At 44.5% G+C, this 20,193-nt stretch overlaps 4 protein-coding genes across 4 annotated transcripts; 3 read left to right on the forward strand and 1 right to left on the reverse strand.

Annotated features, from left to right (window-relative positions):
* Positions 1-14,429: 14,429 nt before the first annotated feature.
* On the forward strand, positions 14,430-15,362 carry LOC9647961 (pentatricopeptide repeat-containing protein At4g18520, chloroplastic). Its single transcript, XM_024686524.1, has one exon. The coding sequence runs from the start codon at positions 14,430-14,432 to the stop codon at positions 15,360-15,362; it is 933 nt and encodes a 310-aa protein (XP_024542292.1).
* A 59-nt stretch (positions 15,363-15,421) lies between these two features.
* On the forward strand, positions 15,422-15,865 carry LOC112350394 (pentatricopeptide repeat-containing protein At3g26630, chloroplastic-like). Its single transcript, XM_024686525.1, has one exon. It carries the CDS (start codon positions 15,422-15,424, stop codon positions 15,863-15,865), a length of 444 nt encoding a protein of 147 aa, XP_024542293.1.
* Positions 15,866-16,758: 893 nt separating this feature from the next.
* Positions 16,759-18,264, reverse strand: LOC9647792 (pentatricopeptide repeat-containing protein At5g39710). Its single transcript, XM_002981549.2, has 2 exons — positions 17,877-18,264; positions 16,759-17,610 (listed from the first exon to the last, which is right to left on the reverse strand). The coding sequence occupies exons 1-2, from the start codon at positions 18,022-18,024 to the stop codon at positions 16,841-16,843; spliced, it is 918 nt and encodes a 305-aa protein (XP_002981595.2). The 5' UTR covers positions 18,025-18,264; the 3' UTR covers positions 16,759-16,840.
* Positions 18,265-18,370: 106 nt separating this feature from the next.
* Positions 18,371-20,165, forward strand: LOC9647962 (protein trichome birefringence-like 5). The gene is made up of 4 exons (XM_002981455.2): positions 18,371-18,981; positions 19,111-19,506; positions 19,588-19,743; positions 19,793-20,165. The coding sequence occupies exons 1-4, from the start codon at positions 18,425-18,427 to the stop codon at positions 20,094-20,096; spliced, it is 1,413 nt and encodes a 470-aa protein (XP_002981501.2). The 5' UTR covers positions 18,371-18,424; the 3' UTR covers positions 20,097-20,165.
* The last annotated feature ends 28 nt before the right edge of the window (positions 20,166-20,193 follow it).

A 20,193-nucleotide genomic window follows, 5' to 3' on the forward strand; every position in this document is an offset into this window, starting at 1 on the left:
ATAGAAAACTTAAGCTCAAGAAGAAATCCTTGAGACAATATTCAACACATACAATAAAAAAAACCAAGCAACATAAGTCGGTGAATCAAGCTACACAATTATAACAAAAATAAAAGACAACTCAACAATAGAAGATTTACAACTAGATGAAAATATACTATCACTAAAGACTCTAGAATACGAAGGCTATACCACTGATAATTATCAATTGTATCCACCATCACCAAAAGAACAAGTTCCAAGCAACACTAAAGATATGGCACTCATCAACCCAATTATATTGTCCCCTAGCGCTGGAAGGACTTAGCAACTATGGGGACAAAGGTGCCGATAAGACCTAAGGACAACCTCTCAATTCACACGGCTCCTCTCCAACAGGCAACAACCTCATCCTGAACATGCAGCAGAGGGACTAGGTCATTCAAGCTCTACTAGAAGAACAAAGTATTGACACTACACCTCACGGTTCAGCAACCCCAAAGGGATCCCCATGGCTCACTTTGCTAGCCCCACGCCTCTTTGTCGGCACCAGCACCAGTCCAGCTCCTCCGACCATCCCAATTGTTGAGCAATCCCCAAGATAGAACAGTCCGCCACCAATGGAGCACCTGCTAGCCTCACTGCCGCAGCTTGTAAAAATGAAGGAATCAGGGGTGTTGTATCTACATTGGATGTGTGTGGATGGCAACATGATCATCTACCTGATTTTCATTGGAAGTAAAATTGAAGATGAAGAAAGACATCTCAAACAATTCAACCTCATCATCAAAGTTAATCAAAAATAAGAAAATAAAGCACTTCTCTTTCTTTTTACACTCAAAAACAAAACACTTGAATGGTACTACAACTTTGAAGAGAAACTCGACTACAAAGAAAAGATCAAAAGATTCAAATATAAATATTAACATGGTGGCACAACAGTCAAACACCTAGAACACCTCAAAAGTATCAAACAAGGCAGTAAAGAAGACATTGAAGACTATACCTAAAGATTCAAATATCACTTAAAGCGTTGCAAAGATTTACTCACTAAACAAGGTAAGTACATCTTGTATGTATAGAAATTGAAGAAAATCTACCAGAAAATAGTTGCTCTAGCAAGTTTGGAAGAAGATCCAAATACTGTGAACACCATCTCTGAGAAAATCAAAAGCCTCGAATAACCAACAACGAAGACCACCTCTTCGACAAAATAATTATTAGCAATCATACCAAAACAATCCACAATAGAGACCACCTCCTCACTAACTAAATTACCACCAGCAAAATCAACAATATGATTCACTACCTCGAGCATTCCCTCACAACAACTATCAATAACAACCTCAAACTTAAGAATTTTGACCTCAGTATTAGCAACAACAAAATCAAGGAAATCAACCTGCTCAGCAAAATCAACAAAATCAAAGACTTCCTCCAACAGTAAAAAATGTCAATATCGAACCAATCCAAGATAAATATTATGAAAATGAACTTGAGATATGAGTCTAACTCGAAGTCAAAAAGAATACGACAATCTTGAAGACGATCTTAATGAATAAATTGAAGAACAACATCTCCAAAACGAAGTACAAGAAATCTCAAGACACAAATGGCAATAAAGCAAAAAGCTAATCAACACAATCCAACAAAACTTTCAACAACAACAACCTGAAATTAAAGACAATCAGGAAATTGTGACATAGATTCTATCAAAAAAAGAGGAACAACTAAAGTTCATCACCAACATTCTTCGATAAGGTATCACACTCACCCTCTAAAAACTTTTACAAGTTGCTCCCTACTTGAGAAAACAACTTCTCAAGATATATCAAGCATTGCCACCAGCAAATTCAGGTCAAGTCATGAAAAAGACTAACACCTCTTTGTCCCACAATACCAACATTCAACCTGGCGACTTCGATGAAGATGTATTATGCATCCCAATCACGATAAGAAAGAACAAAGTTTCACAAGCAATTATTAATGGCGGCACAAGTGTCAACATCATCGAGTATTTAACCTGCAAAACAATAGGACTTGGGCCAATCCATTTTGCACCCTTCAACGTCAAGATGGCTGACAATCAAAGTGTACAACCATTAGGAATCGTGTGAAACATTCCTATCAAGAGCAAGGATCAAGAATTTAAGGTAACTTTCATCGTGCTCAAAATGGCAAAAAACTAGAGTTCCTATGAAGTACTCTTCAGATGAACTTGGCTCAGATAGTTGACATCGTCACATACTGGCAAAAAAACACAATTACCTTTGAAGAGCATCAAAAAGCCCCTCAAATCTCCATAACTACAGCAAAGAAGATTGCAAAGAAAGTTTGACCAACCATTAGCAAATAGTATGGCTGTAATGAAGGTCTCCACAACTACAAAAAAGCACAAATCTTGAAGGGTTAAAGCCTCTCATTGAAGTTGATCTCAACCGAGTAATCCTGACAATTACTACACAAGAACAATACACACTACACAACAAATCCTGAAACTCAAGAAAACAACCTTAAAGGTAAATTCCCAAGTCACGAAACCTCAACACCCATCAACATACCAACTGAAATCAAGAAGTAACAAGATTGACCAAGAATCAAACATGAACAACTTCAACCAATTCATCTACAAATCCATCTTAAAAAAGACCCAGCACTTTGACAATAAGGAACTTAACTCACATCAACACTCAACCTTGAAGAGCCAATTGAAGAAATCGACTTAGAAACTAAAGATGAACTAAAGAAGTTCTACATTGCCAAAGACCTTGACCCTGACTTCATGACAAAAGCAATCAATCTTCTTGATAGGTACAAATATGTTTTTGCTTGGTTATATACAAACTTGTGAGGAATTCCTCTTGAGATATATATGCACTGAATCGAGCTTCTACCTCAAGCTATATTAAGAAAGCAAATAACCTATCGAATGAACCCCAACATGCAAGTGATAGTTAAAGAAGAACTTGACAAGCTCGAGAATGCTGGCTTCGTCTACCCAATTTGAAACCCAAAATGGCTATCACCATTTGTCATCGTCCCTAAGAAAAGTGGCAAACTCAAAGTCTATATAAATTACGAAAAGCTCAATGATGCAACCTGAAAAGACACTTTCCCAATTCCATTCTCTGATAAAATTCTTGACACAATAGTTGGACATGAAATGTACTCACTTCTCGATGGCTTTAGCAGCTACAATCAAGTTCATATCACACCTAAAGATCAGCACAAGACAGCCTTCATCAATCCTTGGGGTGCTTATGCATATCTATGAATGCCTTTTGGTCTTTCTAACACATTATTTATTTTCCAAAGAATCATCACTAACACATTTCAAAATTAACTCACTGACTTCATATGAGTTTTTATGGATGACTTCAGTGTCTTCAGTAGCAAAGAACAACATCTCCAACATCTTGATAAATGCTTCATCAGATGTCAAGAGAACAACATTGCCTTAAACTCCGAGAAATCTAATTTCTTCATCAAATCCAACATCTTACTTGGACACATTGTCTGTAAAGAAGGCATCCTCATCGTCAAAGCTAAAACACTTGCAATCATCAACATGTAACATTTAATAAACATCACTGGACTATGATCCTTCCTCAGCAAAATGGGATACCATTGGCGCTTCATTAAAGATTACGCAAAAATTGCAAAACCCCTCACAGAGTTTTTAAAGAAAAATCACGTTTACAACTGGACTCAAGACTATTAACAAGCATTCAACATTCTCAAGAATTTGTTAACAAAAGCTTCAATACTCACCCAACCAAACTAGGGCAAAGACTTCAACACCAAGTCGATACCTTCAATTACGCCATAGGAGCAATACTTTCTCAACAACAACCGAGACCGACCAATCTATTTATGCTTGTCAAAGACTCAACTCAGCTGAGATGAATTACACCATTGAAAAAGAAGCTTTAGAAATGGTCTATGCACTACAAAAGTTTCGACACTACCTATTCGACATCAAAGTTAAGATCATGGTCGACCACAAAGCACTTCTACCCTCTTTAACAAGACCATCCTCACCAGTAAAATTGCCTAATGGTTCTTATTACTTCAGAAATACAACTTCAAGATTATTCACAAACTTGGCAAATAATATAACCAAGCTGACCACCTCAACCACATTATAACTAGCGAACAACTGAAATACAATATTGACAACTTTCTTGACTCCAACATACTTTGCATCCACATATCACCAACATGGATGGACAATATCTACTACTACCTCACAACAGCAACAATACCAAGTCGATATTCCATCTTTGATCATCGTCAACAATTTGTTTTGAGGAAAAGACAATATTCAGTCATAGGAGAAAAACTGTACAAGAAAGGATGAGACAACGTACTATGAAGATGTGTACAACCTAAAGAAACTTAAAATCTACTCAAAGAAGCCTATTGTGGACAAACAGGAGGCCACTTTGCAAAAGAAATCATAGTTTGCAAAATTTTGCAAGTAAAACTCTAATGGCCAGTACTTTGGCACAACTTAAATTTTTTTGTCAAGAATGCAACATTTGTTAAAAAACCAAGTACACACCAAAAGCTTCATCTAAACAACACCACTGGAACCATTTCAATGATGGTGACTCAACTTTGTTGGACCACTCATAATAAGCTTTAAGTGAAACAAACACATCCTCATAGCAATTGACTACATAACAAAATGGGCCAAAGCTCAACTAATGAAGAATACAACAAAATTCATCTACGAAAATATTATCACAAGATACACCCTACCTTGAGAACTCATCACAAATCGAGGAATACACATCATCAACGAAACCATCAAGATTCTAACTTAAAAATTCACAATCAAGCACAAGGCTTCAACACCATACTACCCTCAAGGCAATAGTTAAGCAAAGTCTACAAACAACACACTCAAGAACATTTTTAAGAAAATTGTGAAGACAAGTTAGAAAGATTAAAACGATCACATCCACAATGTCTTATGGGCATATCAAACAACATATAAGGTTTCAACAAATTTGACACCCTATGGCTTAGAAACCCTAACACCACTTGAGTACATCATTCCTTCATTGCAAATAGTAATATATTACGAGATCAACCAAGAAGAATCAACCAAGAGACGACTAGTAACGCTAAAAAAACTTGACAAAGAAAGGCTACAAACAATTTGGACACTCGAAGCTATTCAAGCTCAAAGAAATGTTAACCACAACAGAAAGAGAAGATTAAAGAAAAATGAAGAATTCAAGATCAATAATCAAGTACTTTGGTTTGAAGAAATATTAAGAAAATCAGCTCCAAAGTGAAGTCAAGATGGGAAGGACCATTCCTCATCCAAAAATTCAGAGCTCCAGAAATAACAGCAATTGCAACACTTGATGGTGAGCATTTCCAAACCATCAACCTCAACAAGCACAAGAAATACCAATCATACAACTCAAACACATCAACAACAACTTTAAAAAAAATGAAGGTCTCAACATTGAAAATCAAGAATAAAACATTAAGAAGAATTACAAGCATGAAGATCAAGAGATCAAGACTATGAAGATTTGATCTCAAGAATTTAACACATTCAAAGTTTACAAAGTTCAAGCTGAAAAACTCAACACAATTTAGAAATACGAAGCTCCAATTCAAAAATCCAACACAAGAAAGTCTTTGAAGAATCAAACTCAATAAAACAACATGAAGAAAACAACTTGAAGAACTTTGACAAAAAACAAGACTTAGAAATAGACAAATCTCTCAAGACTCATCAACAAATATGCCAAAAACCAACACGAAGCAAGCTTCTCCAAAGCTACCACACCAACAAAGAGAAAACTCAAAAAAGTTACTATAAGGACTTAAACTTGACACTCTATGGCAAAGGGCAAAATCTTAACTCTAGAGATACATCCTTCCAAAGGACAGTATGTGCAGAGACACAATACATCAACGATTAGTTTGCTGAAGAAAACATGGAGCTCCACAATGAGATCCACATTTTGAAGGCGAAGCAGCCCGCAATAATGGAAGATGATAATGAAAGCAAGCATAACAAGGAGAATGACAATGATGAAGAGTTCCACTAGCGACTCAACAAATTCAAGGTCGAATTTGTAGGAAATTCAGTGCCAACAAAGCCAACTGACACGATGGAGCAGTAGGAGCTTTGAGATGAAGTTCTATTTAGTCATGAAAGAGTGAATAGCCATGCATTTGAACATTTTATTGACAGTCAGGATTATGATCTTGACACTCAAGGTTATGATCTTGATAGTCATGACTCAAGAAGAAGTGGCAGTTGCCACCATATAGGAGTAGTTAAAAAGGGGAGAGTTAGTATTTAATCTTTATCCCTATCTCTATTGTAGTCTAGCCTCACATCCATTTATTCAAGACTTAGAGTATTTTAGTGATATTAAGCCTATCCTTATTCACGACCACTTGCATAAGCCTTCTTGGGGATTAAAAGTTTCAAATTAATCTCTAATCAACTCATGTGTTCAGTAGTTTGTTCCAATGTGAGAATTACTGTACCAATGCAAGATCAATAACATCAAAAGCCCTCTATCATTTTGCAACTACTACAGCAAACCAGCATAGTTAGTTGCAATCGCAAGCCTAATTACACAAGAATTCTTCTGGTTTTCAGGCAGTGAGCATGGATCCAGCGTGAGAGAATCCCGCTGCCGCGTGTGCTTGCAGTGGCATTAGGGTTTATGGCACTGCCACGTGGTGGACAGGGAAGCAAAAATACGTTGTCCACGTCATATGATGCCTGGACAGGTGTCACGCAAGGTTTTGCTGAGGCAAAATATTTCTAGCGAGCCCACTCCATCGATCGATCGGTCGCATAGCTCTCCACGCCTATGAAATTCTCTCTATGGGGATCCATTGCAGTAGCAGTGTACTTCGTTGTGCTCGTCCTGGCGGCATTGTTGTTCCTTTCGAGCACCAGTGGCGATCTTCTCTTCAGGCACTTGTCCATGCCCCGGGCTGCCAATGCGGCATTCTTGACAGCGTGGCTCAGCCGGGGCGATTGCGATGGCAATGGCGAAGGTGGCAATCATGGGGTAGGGGGCACCGGCAGTGGCGCTAATCCCGATGATAATCCTCCTCCTCCTCTTGGTAATTGTGGAGCTCGAGCACTGAAATATTTTGGATCACCATTGCCATCTCACTCCTTGTTGAAATTCATTCCTTCTTGTTGTTTGTGAGTGCATGGTTTTTTCTTCTTTTTTCCCTTTTCTCCTCCTCAAGTAGTAGCATTATGTGCTGTGTGAAAGTGACTCCAAGAGGAATTAAGAATCCCAGGGCATTGTAGCCATGTGCTTTGCTGCTGGGTTACATGACACACTGCCTTACATTGATAATCCCCACTTATAAGTAGAGACTCTCTCTTCAACATGATTTCACAGTGACCCTCTCAAGGGATCAGCTTCTCCTATGATCTGTGGTGCGCATGTGCAAATTCAAAAGCTTTTATACAAGCATACATACATGATGAGTGGACAGACAGAAGTCCGAGGTATTTTTCCCATGCTTTCAAGTTTATAATAGCACTTCGTTTCATTCTTTTAGGCCAGGAGATGACATGGATGATACCTCAAGAGACACAGATGTTGCTCCACAGCATAGGGAGGTAATCTTTTCAGTGAAAAATCCACAACATTCTCTTTTTCTTTTGGTTGTTTTTGGTTTTCTCCAGAGACGAGAGTCAGTCGCAAGGGTGCTCATGCCACCTCCTTGAGCCATGAACATGGTCTTAAGAAACGTTTCGGTCACCAGGAACAACTGCAACGCAAGCTATTCTTCTAGCACCAGTGAAGATGCAATGCTGCAATTCTTCGTTGGGCATCAGCTCTGAGGTGATCAAGGTCACTGATCACGAGGCATTTGTCGAATTTGTGAGTGCGGGTGAGAGCTCGTCATCCTTCTCAGATCACTCCAATGACAGCTATAATGACACAGTTGATGAGCGAAGGAAGAAGAAACTAAAGCTTCCCCTATGAAAATTGTTTTTCGACACACTATATGAATCTAATGAGTCTTGTAATGATTTTAGTAAATTTATAATATTATTTCTGATGGATACAAAATAGCTGGTAATTGTTTTATTTGGACATTTCTGTGTACTTTCCATGAAGCTAGCTATTGTTCTAATAGTGATTCTCAGATTAGCAGATCTGACTGTTCAAGCAGATGTAAATTGGGATGCTCTTACACTTTATGGTTTTATTACTAGAAGTGATGTTAATGAAATTGGAAAGCTTTTAGTGGATATGATGGATACTAAAATTGAAGAAACTTATAAATACTATAATGCATTACTTGGACTGAAACTCTTTCTTTATCAAATAAAGTTATTGAAATTACCATATGGATATACAGTAAAAATCCTAATGGGATGTGTAGTATGGCATGGAGACGAACAGGGACAGGGGCATCAGGAGAAGAAATTAGTGGAAAACTTAATCAGCTTTGTTTGATATCTTAGAAGAAGCTAGAGTGGGAAATTATGGTCTTATAGCTGCTACTTTGGATTATGTTGGTATAAAATAAAAACTACTAAATGCTAGAAGATATAACTCTATGAGTATTGCTATGAATTATAATAAACTTATATTTATACAGCTGTTAATAATTGTTGGATTTACCTACACTTATGAGTGGTGAAAAATTTGAGATAGGATCCTATTTACTCAAGTTGAATTCACTAGTTTCTCCAAATGGATATTATGAATTAACTCTTCAGAGAAATTGCAATTTAGTGTTAACATGGAAGAGAATGCATGTTTTATGGGAAAGTCCGACCACTAACAAGGACATTGATTGTTGGTTACTTTTAGAGACAAAAAAATTAGTAATAAAAAATACTATCTATGGACGATGGTGGATTTGTATATATAATTGGTTCAAATGATAATAAAGTATTAAAGCCTTTTCCATAATAAAATATCAATTTATATATATACACATATATATATATATATACGTATAGTATAAGCTCTTATTTTATTATCTATTGATCCGACGGCTGTCGTTGGTTGAACGGTGACGATTGTTTCAAAAGAGGTTTTTGTAGGGTTAAGTTCAAGCTATGGACGCCTCTTCATCTAGAAAGCATGCGGATGAAGAGGGAGAGCTGGAGGAGAAAAAGCGACTTAAAAGAGGTGAGATTGCTCATGTGAACTTTCGTCTGGACTCGGCACTTGCGGAAATTGCAGACCTTGAATGCAAATTGTGGGAAGCCGGGGAGGATGCCGAACTAAAGGAGCAGATAGCCTCAGAGAAAGTGCGGGCGAGTCAACTCCAGGAGGATAAGTCGAAACTGGAACGCGAGCTCTCTGAAATCCTCCAGCCGCCACCTGAATACTGGAAAAGAGTGGAGGGTATTGCCGAATCAGCATTTGCGCAGGAGTACCAAAGAGTTGGGGGATTAGACAACGTGGAGTCGTTGCGTGAGAAGCTGGAAGAAACAGGAGAGGAGTGGAAGACGAAGAAAGCCATGATAGCACCTGTTGTCACGTTAGTTCAGTCGAGTGGCTGGGGAAAGTCGAGGACTACCTGCGAGCTTGCGAATTTAGGTGTGTTCGTCGTCTACTGCTCATTCGCTTCATCTGGCACCGCGTACCCTCCAAGGTCTGCCTTTGCGGACTTCTTCTACACAAACGCCGTCAAATTGCTCAGCTCGGGTTCTACGCTTTTGTCGCAGAGCAGGTTCATGCTCTTCTGCATTGACTATTTTGTGTCATGCATCCAGGCTCTTCTGCATCTGACTTCCGGGGAGGACCCCATGGATGCCAAGAAGTTCTTGAACGATCTCATGGTTGGGAAGAACTTTTGGGACGTGGTACAGGCGAAGATGGAGATAGGAAATGAAGCCCGGGAGGAGTTTGCTAATCACCTTGACGTCGACATGAAAGAGAAGCCTGGCGAGAAAACCAATATGTGGGGCATCTGGGAAAGTAAAGTGTTTAAGAAGTACAACACGCTTGAAGGTCTACTGTCGAATGTTCCAGCTCCTGCCAAAGGAAAACTGAAGGTCCTGTTTGTCATGGACGAAGCCCGATGGTTTACTTGGCATGCTGATCCGACAACTGTTGCTGCATTTGTTCCTGCAAGGAGGGCTTCCAGGGTGTTGCCTGAAAATGGAAGTGTGTCGGTGATGTTCACCGACACAAACGGGAGGCTAAACAATTTTGCGCCGCCCAATAATAAGGCATCCGGTTTAGGGTTTAGTAGCGATCGAGTGGCTGCGGCGGGAAAGCTAGTTGCACATCCAGCGTACTGCTTTTTCTTGGCAGACTTGCCATCGGACGAACAAACAGGTGGCCTTCTGCTTGCTCAAGTTGAAGATCTGGGTCGTCTTTGCGGCTATGGTCGGCCACTGTGGCAAGCATTGGCGAAGGCTTCCGCAAGTGCAGGTGACGTGCTGCTTTTGGCTGTAGATAAGCTCCTGGGTGGCACTGGTTCGTTCAACAAGTGTATGCTTGAAAGCGGAGGTCTATCACATGAGGCTTGTCTGGCTACACTGGGCTGCAGAGTATGCATCGACATCAATCCGCATGCCACAATTATCACTGATATGGTTGCAAGTCACCTACTTAGCGTGATGTCCATTTCTGATGACCGGACTCTTGTTTGGACGCATTGGGCTACGGAGCCACTGGTTGCAGCGGCTGCAGCACGGGTTTTGCGTGCACAAGGGAAGGTTGGGACAGGCTGGAAGGAGTGCTTGGAGGCACTTGTAACTGGGATGAAGCGTGGATGGGTTGATCGAGGTTACAGGGGCGAGTTGGTTGCACGGGTGCTGCTACTTCTTGCAGTGGACAGTCTAGACAGAGATTCATGGAAGTGCTTTACTTTTGACGAGCTTTGCCGTGGCTTAAGTGGGAAGTCGCTGTCCGATCTTATTAGAGAAGATGAGCAGAATTCAGCATCTCCGACCCCCAAAGCTCCAGGTGGTGGAGAAGAAGCACAGGTCGAAGTAAACATGCCGCCACCTCCGGCCTCGGCTTTGAAGCGTAGCACAAGGAAAAGCAGGGTTAAAGTAAACAAAAAACTTCTGGGTCAGCCGCAGGTGGCTTCAGCGTCCCTGTCCAAAGCTCCAGGAGAAAAAGCACAGGTCAAAGTAAACACGCCGCCACCTGAGGTGAAGTCGCCATCTCCAATGCTGACGGCCTCGAAAGCTCCAGGTGGAAGTACGCACAATGCTGAAGGTGAGGGGGAAACAAAACAAGCAGGTGGCTCTATAGATGGAAGTGGTAAAGAAGAAATCCACAGAAACATGGGTGAAGCCAAGTTTTTTTGCTTGCTATTCAGGAAAACCGACTTCCGACTGCAGGAGCTCACCGCCAAAGATTTGCTTGAATTTGGAAAGGCTGGCGTAGGAATCATTTGCCGTGAAAATGAATGGGGCATAGACATCGTCATCGTTGGGTTCTTTGGTGGCACGTTTAGCCTGGAGACGATGACACTCATTTTGGTGCAGGTGAAACACACAGAGAAACATGATGTTGATTTAGCATGTGCTAAATGCTCTCCGGAGTTTTCTCAGATGTTCAGTAGCAGTGCAGGGCCTCAAGGTTGGACTGGGTTGAAGGTGCCATACGCCAGTCTGGTTTTGAATGTGGCCCATGTGCCTTCCAGCAGTGTTCGTTACAGAACTAGGAAACTTGTCATAGAAGCATTGCTGAAGAAGACGCCTGCAAATCATTCCATGGCAATGGCTCTCCATGATGTAAGCAACCAAAGGGAACGACTCGAGAGACGATCCATGGGGTTCAAATATAGAGGGAAAGGGCCCATGAACAAGAGTGCACCCCCTTTTCCAATCGGTTAAGGGTCTTGGGATAGTTGGAGTTAAGTACTGGGCTGGGTGACCTCCCGGGAAGTCCAAACTCAGGAGCTTACATTTGGTATCAAAGGGGTCTTGGGTCCGACTCTGTTGGTTGGCTAGGGGAATCACACCACATGTTGATTGACATCTGGCTGGTCCAGTTTGCTCCCGCTGGGCTCGACCAGAGGGGTAGGGTGTCAAGAGAGCGAGGCTCTCGGGAGAGCTGCGGCTCTCAGCTTCCGTTCACGAGGGCGTGAACTTGCAGGGAAGCGTGGTGGATTGTAAGCAACCAAAGGAAATGACTCGAGAGACGATCCATGGGGTTCAAATATAGAGGGAAAGGGCCCATGAACAAGAGTGCACCCCCTTTTCCAATCGGTTAAGGGTCTTGGGATAGTTGGAGTTAAGCGTCCTTGGGCTTGAATAGTACTGGGCTGGGTGACCTCCCGGGAAGTCCAAACTCAGGAGCTTACACATGACACTCATCCGGAATGCAAAGGCCTTCAGGAATGGACAAAAGGCTATGATGGGGATAGATTACGCATGGTATTCAAGTCATGGGAACGGTATTTTGCTTCAGATGATCATCTCCAACACATTGTGGTCATTGAAGGTACGTTTGTGCTGTTTCATTTTCAATCACTTGATGTTATCTTTTGCACTCCAGGTTTGGATGCATTCTCATCCAAGGACAAAGTGAAAGACCTGATCGACATCTCTCTGGATTCTACTGCAGACATGAGGAAACTAGAACAAGTTCAGAAGACGTATGCACATAGAATGTTCGGATGGGTTAAGAACACGGCAATGCGCAAGTGTTTGGAGCCAAAGCTCAGTGTGAAAAAGAGTAAGTAAAACTGAGAATTTTTTTGAGAAATAATCTGAATTTTTTTCTCCATTGTAGAGGTGCAGATGAAATTACCTTAGGGGGTGAGATTTAAGGAGTTTGTAGATTCTAGAATCAAGAGCAAGTGCCAATATTTTAATTATTAAAACTGAAAGATTCCTTTTTTATTTTTTTCATGTTGTATTATTCAGGTTTCTGACTGGTTTATGTTATAATGGTAAAAAATAAATAAATAATGATAATTGATTATGTGAGGTTTAAGTGTACAACTACAATGCCATATATTAATATTAGCATAGTGGGATTTTGGTAACTATCAAATTGATTTCAATCTGGACCATTCACTCTTATATATAAATTAGAATTTTTAAGTTAATTAATTTGCACAGTTTTTATATTCCCTTTCCATATTTCATGCACTTACATGGAGGTGAAGGGCATCTGTGATTATCCTTGAAGAGTGCTTAGATTTGGGATTTTGGTTTATATTTAACTTTTGCATTGTTTAGATTTAACTTTTTCCATTTCCTTTCTTTTATTATTTCCTTTTGGGATTTTGGTTTAGATTTAACTTTTTCCATTTCCCTTCTTTTGTTTTTTTCTTTTCGGGAGCATTGTTTAGATCTTCCTTTCCTTCTAGCTTTTTTTTCATTTCATTTCTTTTGCTCTTTCCTTTTTATTCATTTTTATGGTTCTTCCTCTTTTGACTTTGGAGCAGCAGTTGGTACAATTATTTAATGTTATGCGATTGTAGTTGAACAATTAAACTCAATTGATGGTGGCATTCATAGCACGTGGTACAACTCCTCTTGCTCTTGGTGCCAATCCTCACGTTTGGCCGGAGTTCTTTCATAAGAATCCTAGGGATGATGTGTACCATTGGTTCGATTACTTTATGATGATTACTACATATTATTCTTGGGATAATACTTGATATTTGCATGAGTTTCCCACGTGTCTCCAAGGGACGGTGCTGTAGTGGTATAATGGTTTGAGCACAACCACTCGTGGGGATTAGAGTATTCTCTCGGACGTGTTCAAATGCACATTTGGACATGCTAATGATTGTGATGATGCCTTCCAACAATTGCATTGTTTTCATCAAAAACTATCTGAATCAGTGATGCAATTTGGCATTCGTTTCCAAAGCTTCTTACTTCATGTAGAGCCAAATATATCAAAGTAAATCAAGCTAAAAATGTTATAACTAGCACTTCGTCAAAATCTTATAGAACTTATGGATACACTTGCTCTAGCCACCCTTGATAATGTCTTTCATTTGGCACAACATTATGAGATGTTGCCTCTTCCTCTCACTATACGTCCTTTAGCTCTACTTCCTATGGAAGATGGTCATGTTCCAATGGAGGTTGATGTTACTGCTGCTCAAGTTCAAGGAGAAGGGTGAAGATTTAGTCATGGCCGTGATGTTTACTGTTGGGCATGTAATGAAGTTAGTCACATTTATCAATGTTGTCAGAGTTTTCCAATTTGCAACCTCCATTTCATGGGTGAAAACTTTGGCATCAACAATGTTTTATTAGTGTTGTTGCTATGGAAGGTCTGGACACTGAGATACATTCAGGAAACGAGGAGTTACACGAGTAATAGAGGAACCTTACACAAATAAGTTAGTATTTTCTAATAAAATTAAATTATTATTTCTATAGATTCTTATAGGGTTTATGAGCAAAGACCATCCATCCAAGATGCTGCTATCGCCATCCAGGCCACTTCCTCCAGAGCGTCCACCTCGGTAATCTCCTCATCCAGATGTACAGGAAATGTGGTGGCACCAGCAGCCTCGCGGCCGCGCGCGCAGTCTTCGATCAGATGCCCAAGAAAGATGTGGTGTCTTGGAGCTGCATCATCGCGGCCTACGTGCAGTCGGGGCATTGCCGCGAGGCGATCAATCTCTTCCAGCGCATGGATGTGAAACCAAACGAAATGGTGATCGTGAGCACACTGGCTGCATGCTCCGGCGCCAAGGATCTTGTGCTGGGCATGGCCATCCACGCGAGAATTCTCTCCCCGGATCTCCGCAAGAGCGTGTTCGTCGGCACAGCGCTCCTCAACATGTATGCCAAGTGTGGAGCGATCGAGCAGGCCAGGGCGGTGTTTGATCAGATACCGCACAAGGATGTAGTATCGTGGACTGCGATGATCACTGCATTTGCCCAGAGGGGGGATTGCGGCCAGGCGCTCGAGACGCTTGAGGGGATGATCCAAGCTCGCTTCCAGCCCAATCCGGTGACCTTTGTCGCGGAGATCACTGCGTGCTCCAGCAGGGAATTTCTCGATCGGGGCAGGAAGATCCACGCCGCCGTGATCGACCTGGGCCTCCACGGTTACATCACGATCCAGAATGCACTCGTTTCGATGTACGCAAAGGGTGGCAACGCGGAGGAAGCACTTTCGGTGTTCCAGAGGATGGAAGATCGCAACAGGGTCTCGTGGAACAGCATGATCGCGGCCTTTGCCGCGAGCGCACAGTCTTGCGCGGTGATGGGCCTCTTCCACGGCATGAACTTGGAAGGGATCAAGCCCGACGACGTGAGCTTTCTGGGAGTTCTAAGTGCCTGCTCGAGCACTGGGTGCTTGCGATCGTGCAAGCGGATCCACTCGCAGCTGGAGCTCGCCGCGGTGCACTCTCCTCCGGATTTGAGAACTCGCTTGTCACTGCCTACGCCAAGTGTGGAGATCTAGAGGCCGCCGAGAGGACTTTTCAGAGAATCCCAGGCAAGAACGTCGTGTCCTGGACGGCCATGCTCACTGCTTACACCTTTCACGGCAATGGATCCAAAGCTCTCGAGCTCTACGACAAGATGGTCGGGCAGTCGATCCAGCCGGACAGCGTGGTGCTGCTCAACGTAATCTATGCCGGATCAGTGGTCGGGGACGTCGGCCTCGTGAGAAAGCTCCACGCTCGCGTTGCTTCCTCCAGCTTCATGCTCAAGATCCAGATCATCAGCATGTACGCGCGGTGCGGCAGCCTGGAGGAGGCAAGGCGGGTGTTTGATGGGATCGAGAGGAAGAACTTGGTGTCATGGAACGCGATGATGGGATCTTGTGTACAGCACGGATACGACGAGGAAGCGATCGCATTGTTCTCGGAGATGAAGGCTGGGAACTCGAGGGCCATGGAGTCGGGCTCGAGGAGCTCGGTCTCTGCGAGCTCGGACTCTAGTTTGTACACAAAGAGCCACTAACACCTCGGCCTCCACCATCTCGGACTCCATTCTAAAGCCCGATTGCATCATGGCCGTCATTCTCCTGTGCGCCCACGCCGGCCTGGCGAGCTCGCCGAGGGGCGGCGCATCCATGCTAAGCTATGCGCCGCGAATCCGGAGATTCTCGCGGGATCCACGACTAACGTCACCCTGGGCAACCCGCTAGTTAGCATGTACGCGCGCTGTGGAGATGCTGCTGCCGCCTTCCACCGCATGAGAGCCCGCGACACGGTGACGTGGAGCTCCCTGGTGGCGGGATACGCCCACCACGGCCATGCTGAATATGCCATCCTCTACCGCGACATGCACCTCGAGGGCGTCCAGCCCGACAGCGTCACCTATGTCACCATCCTCAACTCGCCGGCCTGCTCGCCCAGGTGCGGCATTTCTTCGTGTCCTGGCGGCGGTTGCCTGGCGGCGTGGCCCGACCACTGGACGTGCATGGTGGACGTGCTGGGGTTTGTCAGGAATATGCCGTTCCAGCAGTGGCGTGGAACACGCTGCTGGGGTGCTGCAAGGTGCACGGGGACGCGCCATGGCGGCGCGGAACACGGTGGGGATTAGCCCGGGGTTTTGCAGGGTCAACGGTGCTGCTGTATGGGCACGAAAAGGTCGGGGTTTAGGTTTAGGGTTTATCTATTTCCAGAATCTGGTCAACGGTCAAAATTGTCAACATTATCTGGTCAGCGTTTTTATTGACCACAAAAGTTCAACCTGGACAGTGGTATCAGTCAATTTTCTACAATTTGCAGCCCCTGTTAGATTCTTGTTCGGATTTTTCTTCTGTCGCAGCTTTTGTTTGCCGCGTACCATGAATGCCAGCAGCATGGTTTTAAAGAAATCCTTCCAGTGGACACAACCACTGACTCCATATTCTGGAAAAAGCTGGAAGAGACCACACAAAATAGTATTCAAAGTTAATCACATGGATTGTAGTGAAAAAAAAGTTAAAACTTATCTTGAAACAAGCGCCTCTTTTTTTTCTAAATCGTCATTGCAAGCATTTACAAAGCTTTGGAAGGTTGGAGAAATCCCGGGACTCTTTTCCTCGAGCTGGATCACCGTGTCCAATCCTTCCACCCATCGATTTCTTCTGTAAGCCTTGGCGATCTCTTCCGCCACCACCGGCGATGCCAGACTCATCTCCCTGGCTAGCATGTCCCCCACACAGCGCTGGAGCTCGTCGAGACGATCCAGCCGCGAGCATCCAACGAGCAACGCGTTGTAGCTCTCCTCACTAAGTTCATCCTCCAGATCCTCCACCATTTCCCCGTGTGTCTTGTCGAAATCCTCCGGCATTCCCATCTTCGAGTAGCCACAGAGGAGAGTGTTGTAAGTCATGGGGTCGGGACGAAAGCTCGAGCACTCGCTGTCGCCCAGGAGATTTGCGAGGCCTGGCGCGTCCCCCAGCCTTGCAAACATGGCGATGAGGATGTAGTACGTGACTACGTTTGGCGAGCACCCCTTGCGGAAGGCTTTCATCTGTTCGCGGATGGAGAGCGCGGTTTGAGCGCCACCTTTCTTGGCGTAGGCGAGGATGAGAGCGTTGCAGCACCTCGTCGATTGCTTGAGCCCCTTGCCTTTGAGATCGTCGAACCAGATGCGTGCTAGCCTCAGGCTCCCAACGACTCCGGCGTAAGAGATCATTGTCGCGTAGAGCTGCTCGAGCTGCGGTCTCTTGGCCGATAGTTGGACCATTGGTTGTTCGTGAGCCATGTAAAAACCTGGCACGATCGTGATATAAGAACGCGATGGATGGAGAGGACGAAACAATAAAGAATGTCACCGACAAGATCAGACTCGATAAGGCATGAAAGATACGAGCACGGAAACAACGAGAAAACCAAAAGAAATCCCGACCAACAACACCAAAGTTTAATGGGAAGAAAAGCAAGAAACTCATAAGCAAAGCTGGAAGAACAGCCACGAAGAACATAGCAAATCAAAAGAAACTAGAAAATAAGAGAAAAAATCTAAGATTCTTGCGTACCTCTAAACTGTAGTTGTGATAATCCCCTCCCATGAGATCGCCAAGCATAGGAATCCAGAAGCTTTCGAAATCTCTCACGTAGCTCTTCTTTTCCAAGATCGCCTCGCGCCCCCCCCATAGACGAAGCATTCTCGAGCCGCATTCTCATGAGCCTGCCGTAATATCCTGGATTCGGCCGCTTGTGGATCCAGCGCCCGCTGCCATGGATTGCCCCTCGGGGCGGAGGCCAAGAACGAGCTCCAAGTATGGCGTCTCGCTCCACGATTCCACCGTGTAGCCATAGCCGCTCGCAGTCGCAGTGGCAACGCAGCTAAATCCAGACCTGGCAATCGATCCCCGGAAGAACAGCCTCGAATCGAGACGAGCGTGAGAGAATGCGCTAGCACCATTAGGGTTTATAGCTTTGCCACGTGGCGGACAGGGAGCAAAAGTACGTTCTCCACGTCATACGACGCCTGGACAGGTGTCACGCGAGGTTTTGCCGAGAGGCAAAATATTTCTAGCGAGCCCACTCCATCGATCGATCGGTCACGTAGCTCTCCGCGCCTATGAAATTCTCTCCATGGGGATCCATCGCAGTAGCAGTGTCCTTCGCCGTGCTCGTCTTGGCGGCATCGTCGTTCCTCTCGAGCACCAGCGGCGATCTTCTCTCCAGGCGCTTGTCCATGCCCCGGGCCGCCAATGCGGCATTCTTGACGGCGTGGCTCAGCCGGGGCGATCGCGATGGCGATGGCGAAGGCGGCGATCGCGGGGTAGGGGGCGCCGGCGGTGGCGCTAATCCCGATGATAATCCTCCTCTTGGTAATCGCGGAGCTCGAGCACCGAAATATTTCGGATCACCATCGCCATCTCCATCTCCATCGCCAGCTCCAGCACCATCGCCATCTCCATCTCCATCGCCAGCTCCAGCGCCATCGCCATCGCCTCCACCGCCAAGATCTTGCGATATTTACTCCGGCCGCTGGGTACGCGATGATGGATACCCCTTGTTCCAGCCATCCTTCTGCCCCTTCACCGATGGAGCGTTCCAGTGCCAAGAGAATGGGCGCAACGATAGCGGCTATCTCCATTGGCGATGGCAGCCCCATAGCTGCGATCTTCCAAGGTACGCTACTCTCCTTGGTTGATCTTTCTAGGTGAAAGAAAGATCTCTCTGGATGGAGCGAGCGAGCGTTTCTTTCTTTTTTCTCTTGCTTGCATTGATATCTTTCCTTTTCTTTGGGTTCTTACACAGATTCAATGCAACGGATATGATGGAGAGGCTGAGGAACAAGACCCTGGCGTTCGTGGGAGATTCTCTGGGCCGGAATCAATGGGAATCTCTCGTGTGTATGCTCTACCAGGCCGCCAGGAACAAGAGAAACGTCTACGAGGCTCACCGGCAGCGTGTCGCCAAGGCCGGCTACTACTACTCCATCGTCTTCGCGGATCACAGAGTCCACATCGACTTCTATCGCTCACACTTCTTGGTCGCGGAGAACCGGAGGCTCCCGGACAAGATCAAGAGCGCCGCTGCGAACTGTACGCTCTCGCTCGACCGGCTCGATCCAGCGGCGCGCGAGTGGAGGAGCGCGGATCTCATCGTTTTCAATTCGGGGCACTGGTGGGAACACCGGAGCATTCACAGCGGGTAAGATCATCTTTTTTCTTTTCCACCAAAGTTCTTTCTATACAACTTTTGCTAGCTTTTCTTTCTCTTTTGTTCCTCTAGGGAGTGCTACTTCATCCAAGGCTCCAACTACACCACTCAAATGGACGGTCTCGCCGCGTTCGAGACTTCCATGAAAACTTGGGCCCGCTGGATCGATCGGCATATCGGAAGAACACAAAAGATTTTTGTCCGTGGCTACTCTCCAAACCACTTCAGGTACGTATCGTATGATCCGAGATCTTTCTTTGACGAGCTTTTGTCACAGTGGAGGAGACTGGGACACGGGAGGGAGCTGTGAATCGCATCTGGAGCCACTGGCGGACGAATTCAAGCTGGACGAGCTTTCAAGCAAGGTAGACGTTTTCTCTCGGGTGTTGCGGAGCATGAAGACGCGTGTGACGTTCCTCAACGTGACCAAGCTCTCGCTGTTCCGCAAAGACGGCCATGTTGCGAGGTGGGGTAAGAAGCACGGGTGGGATCAGCAGGATTGCAGCCACTGGTGCCTTCCGGGAGTCCCAGATACTTGGAACGAGCTGCTCTACGCTTCGCTAGTGAAGCAGCAGCAGTGACTTCTAAAACATTCTTTTTCTACACTAATAATTATTCTCTCGGCTCGTGATTTTGCGAGGTCCATGCCAGAGTTGATCGAATCGAAAGACCCTCCCA

This window comes from Selaginella moellendorffii, unplaced genomic scaffold (assembly GCF_000143415.4).
Source record: "Selaginella moellendorffii unplaced genomic scaffold, v1.0 SELMOscaffold_49, whole genome shotgun sequence".
Lineage (NCBI taxonomy): Eukaryota > Viridiplantae > Streptophyta > Lycopodiopsida > Selaginellales > Selaginellaceae > Selaginella > Selaginella moellendorffii.

Excerpts from the sequence above, each read along its gene's own strand:
- LOC9647961 (XM_024686524.1), top strand. The coding sequence starts at position 14,430 with ATGTACAGGAAATGTGGTGGCACCAGCAGCCTCGCGGCCGCGCGCGCA.
- LOC112350394 (XM_024686525.1), top strand. The coding sequence starts at position 15,422 with ATGCTCACTGCTTACACCTTTCACGGCAATGGATCCAAAGCTCTCGAG.
- LOC9647792 (XM_002981549.2), bottom strand. The coding sequence starts at position 18,024 with ATGAGAATGCGGCTCGAGAATGCTTCGTCTATGGGGGGGGCGCGAGGC. Across the intron at positions 17,611-17,876 it reads ATCACAACTACAGTTTAGAG|GTTTTTACATGGCTCACGAA; the intron begins GTACGCAAGAAT and ends CGATCGTGCCAG.
- LOC9647962 (XM_002981455.2), top strand. The coding sequence starts at position 18,425 with ATGAAATTCTCTCCATGGGGATCCATCGCAGTAGCAGTGTCCTTCGCC. Across the intron at positions 18,982-19,110 it reads CATAGCTGCGATCTTCCAAG|ATTCAATGCAACGGATATGA; the intron begins GTACGCTACTCT and ends GTTCTTACACAG. Across the intron at positions 19,744-19,792 it reads TACTCTCCAAACCACTTCAG|TGGAGGAGACTGGGACACGG; the intron begins GTACGTATCGTA and ends CTTTTGTCACAG.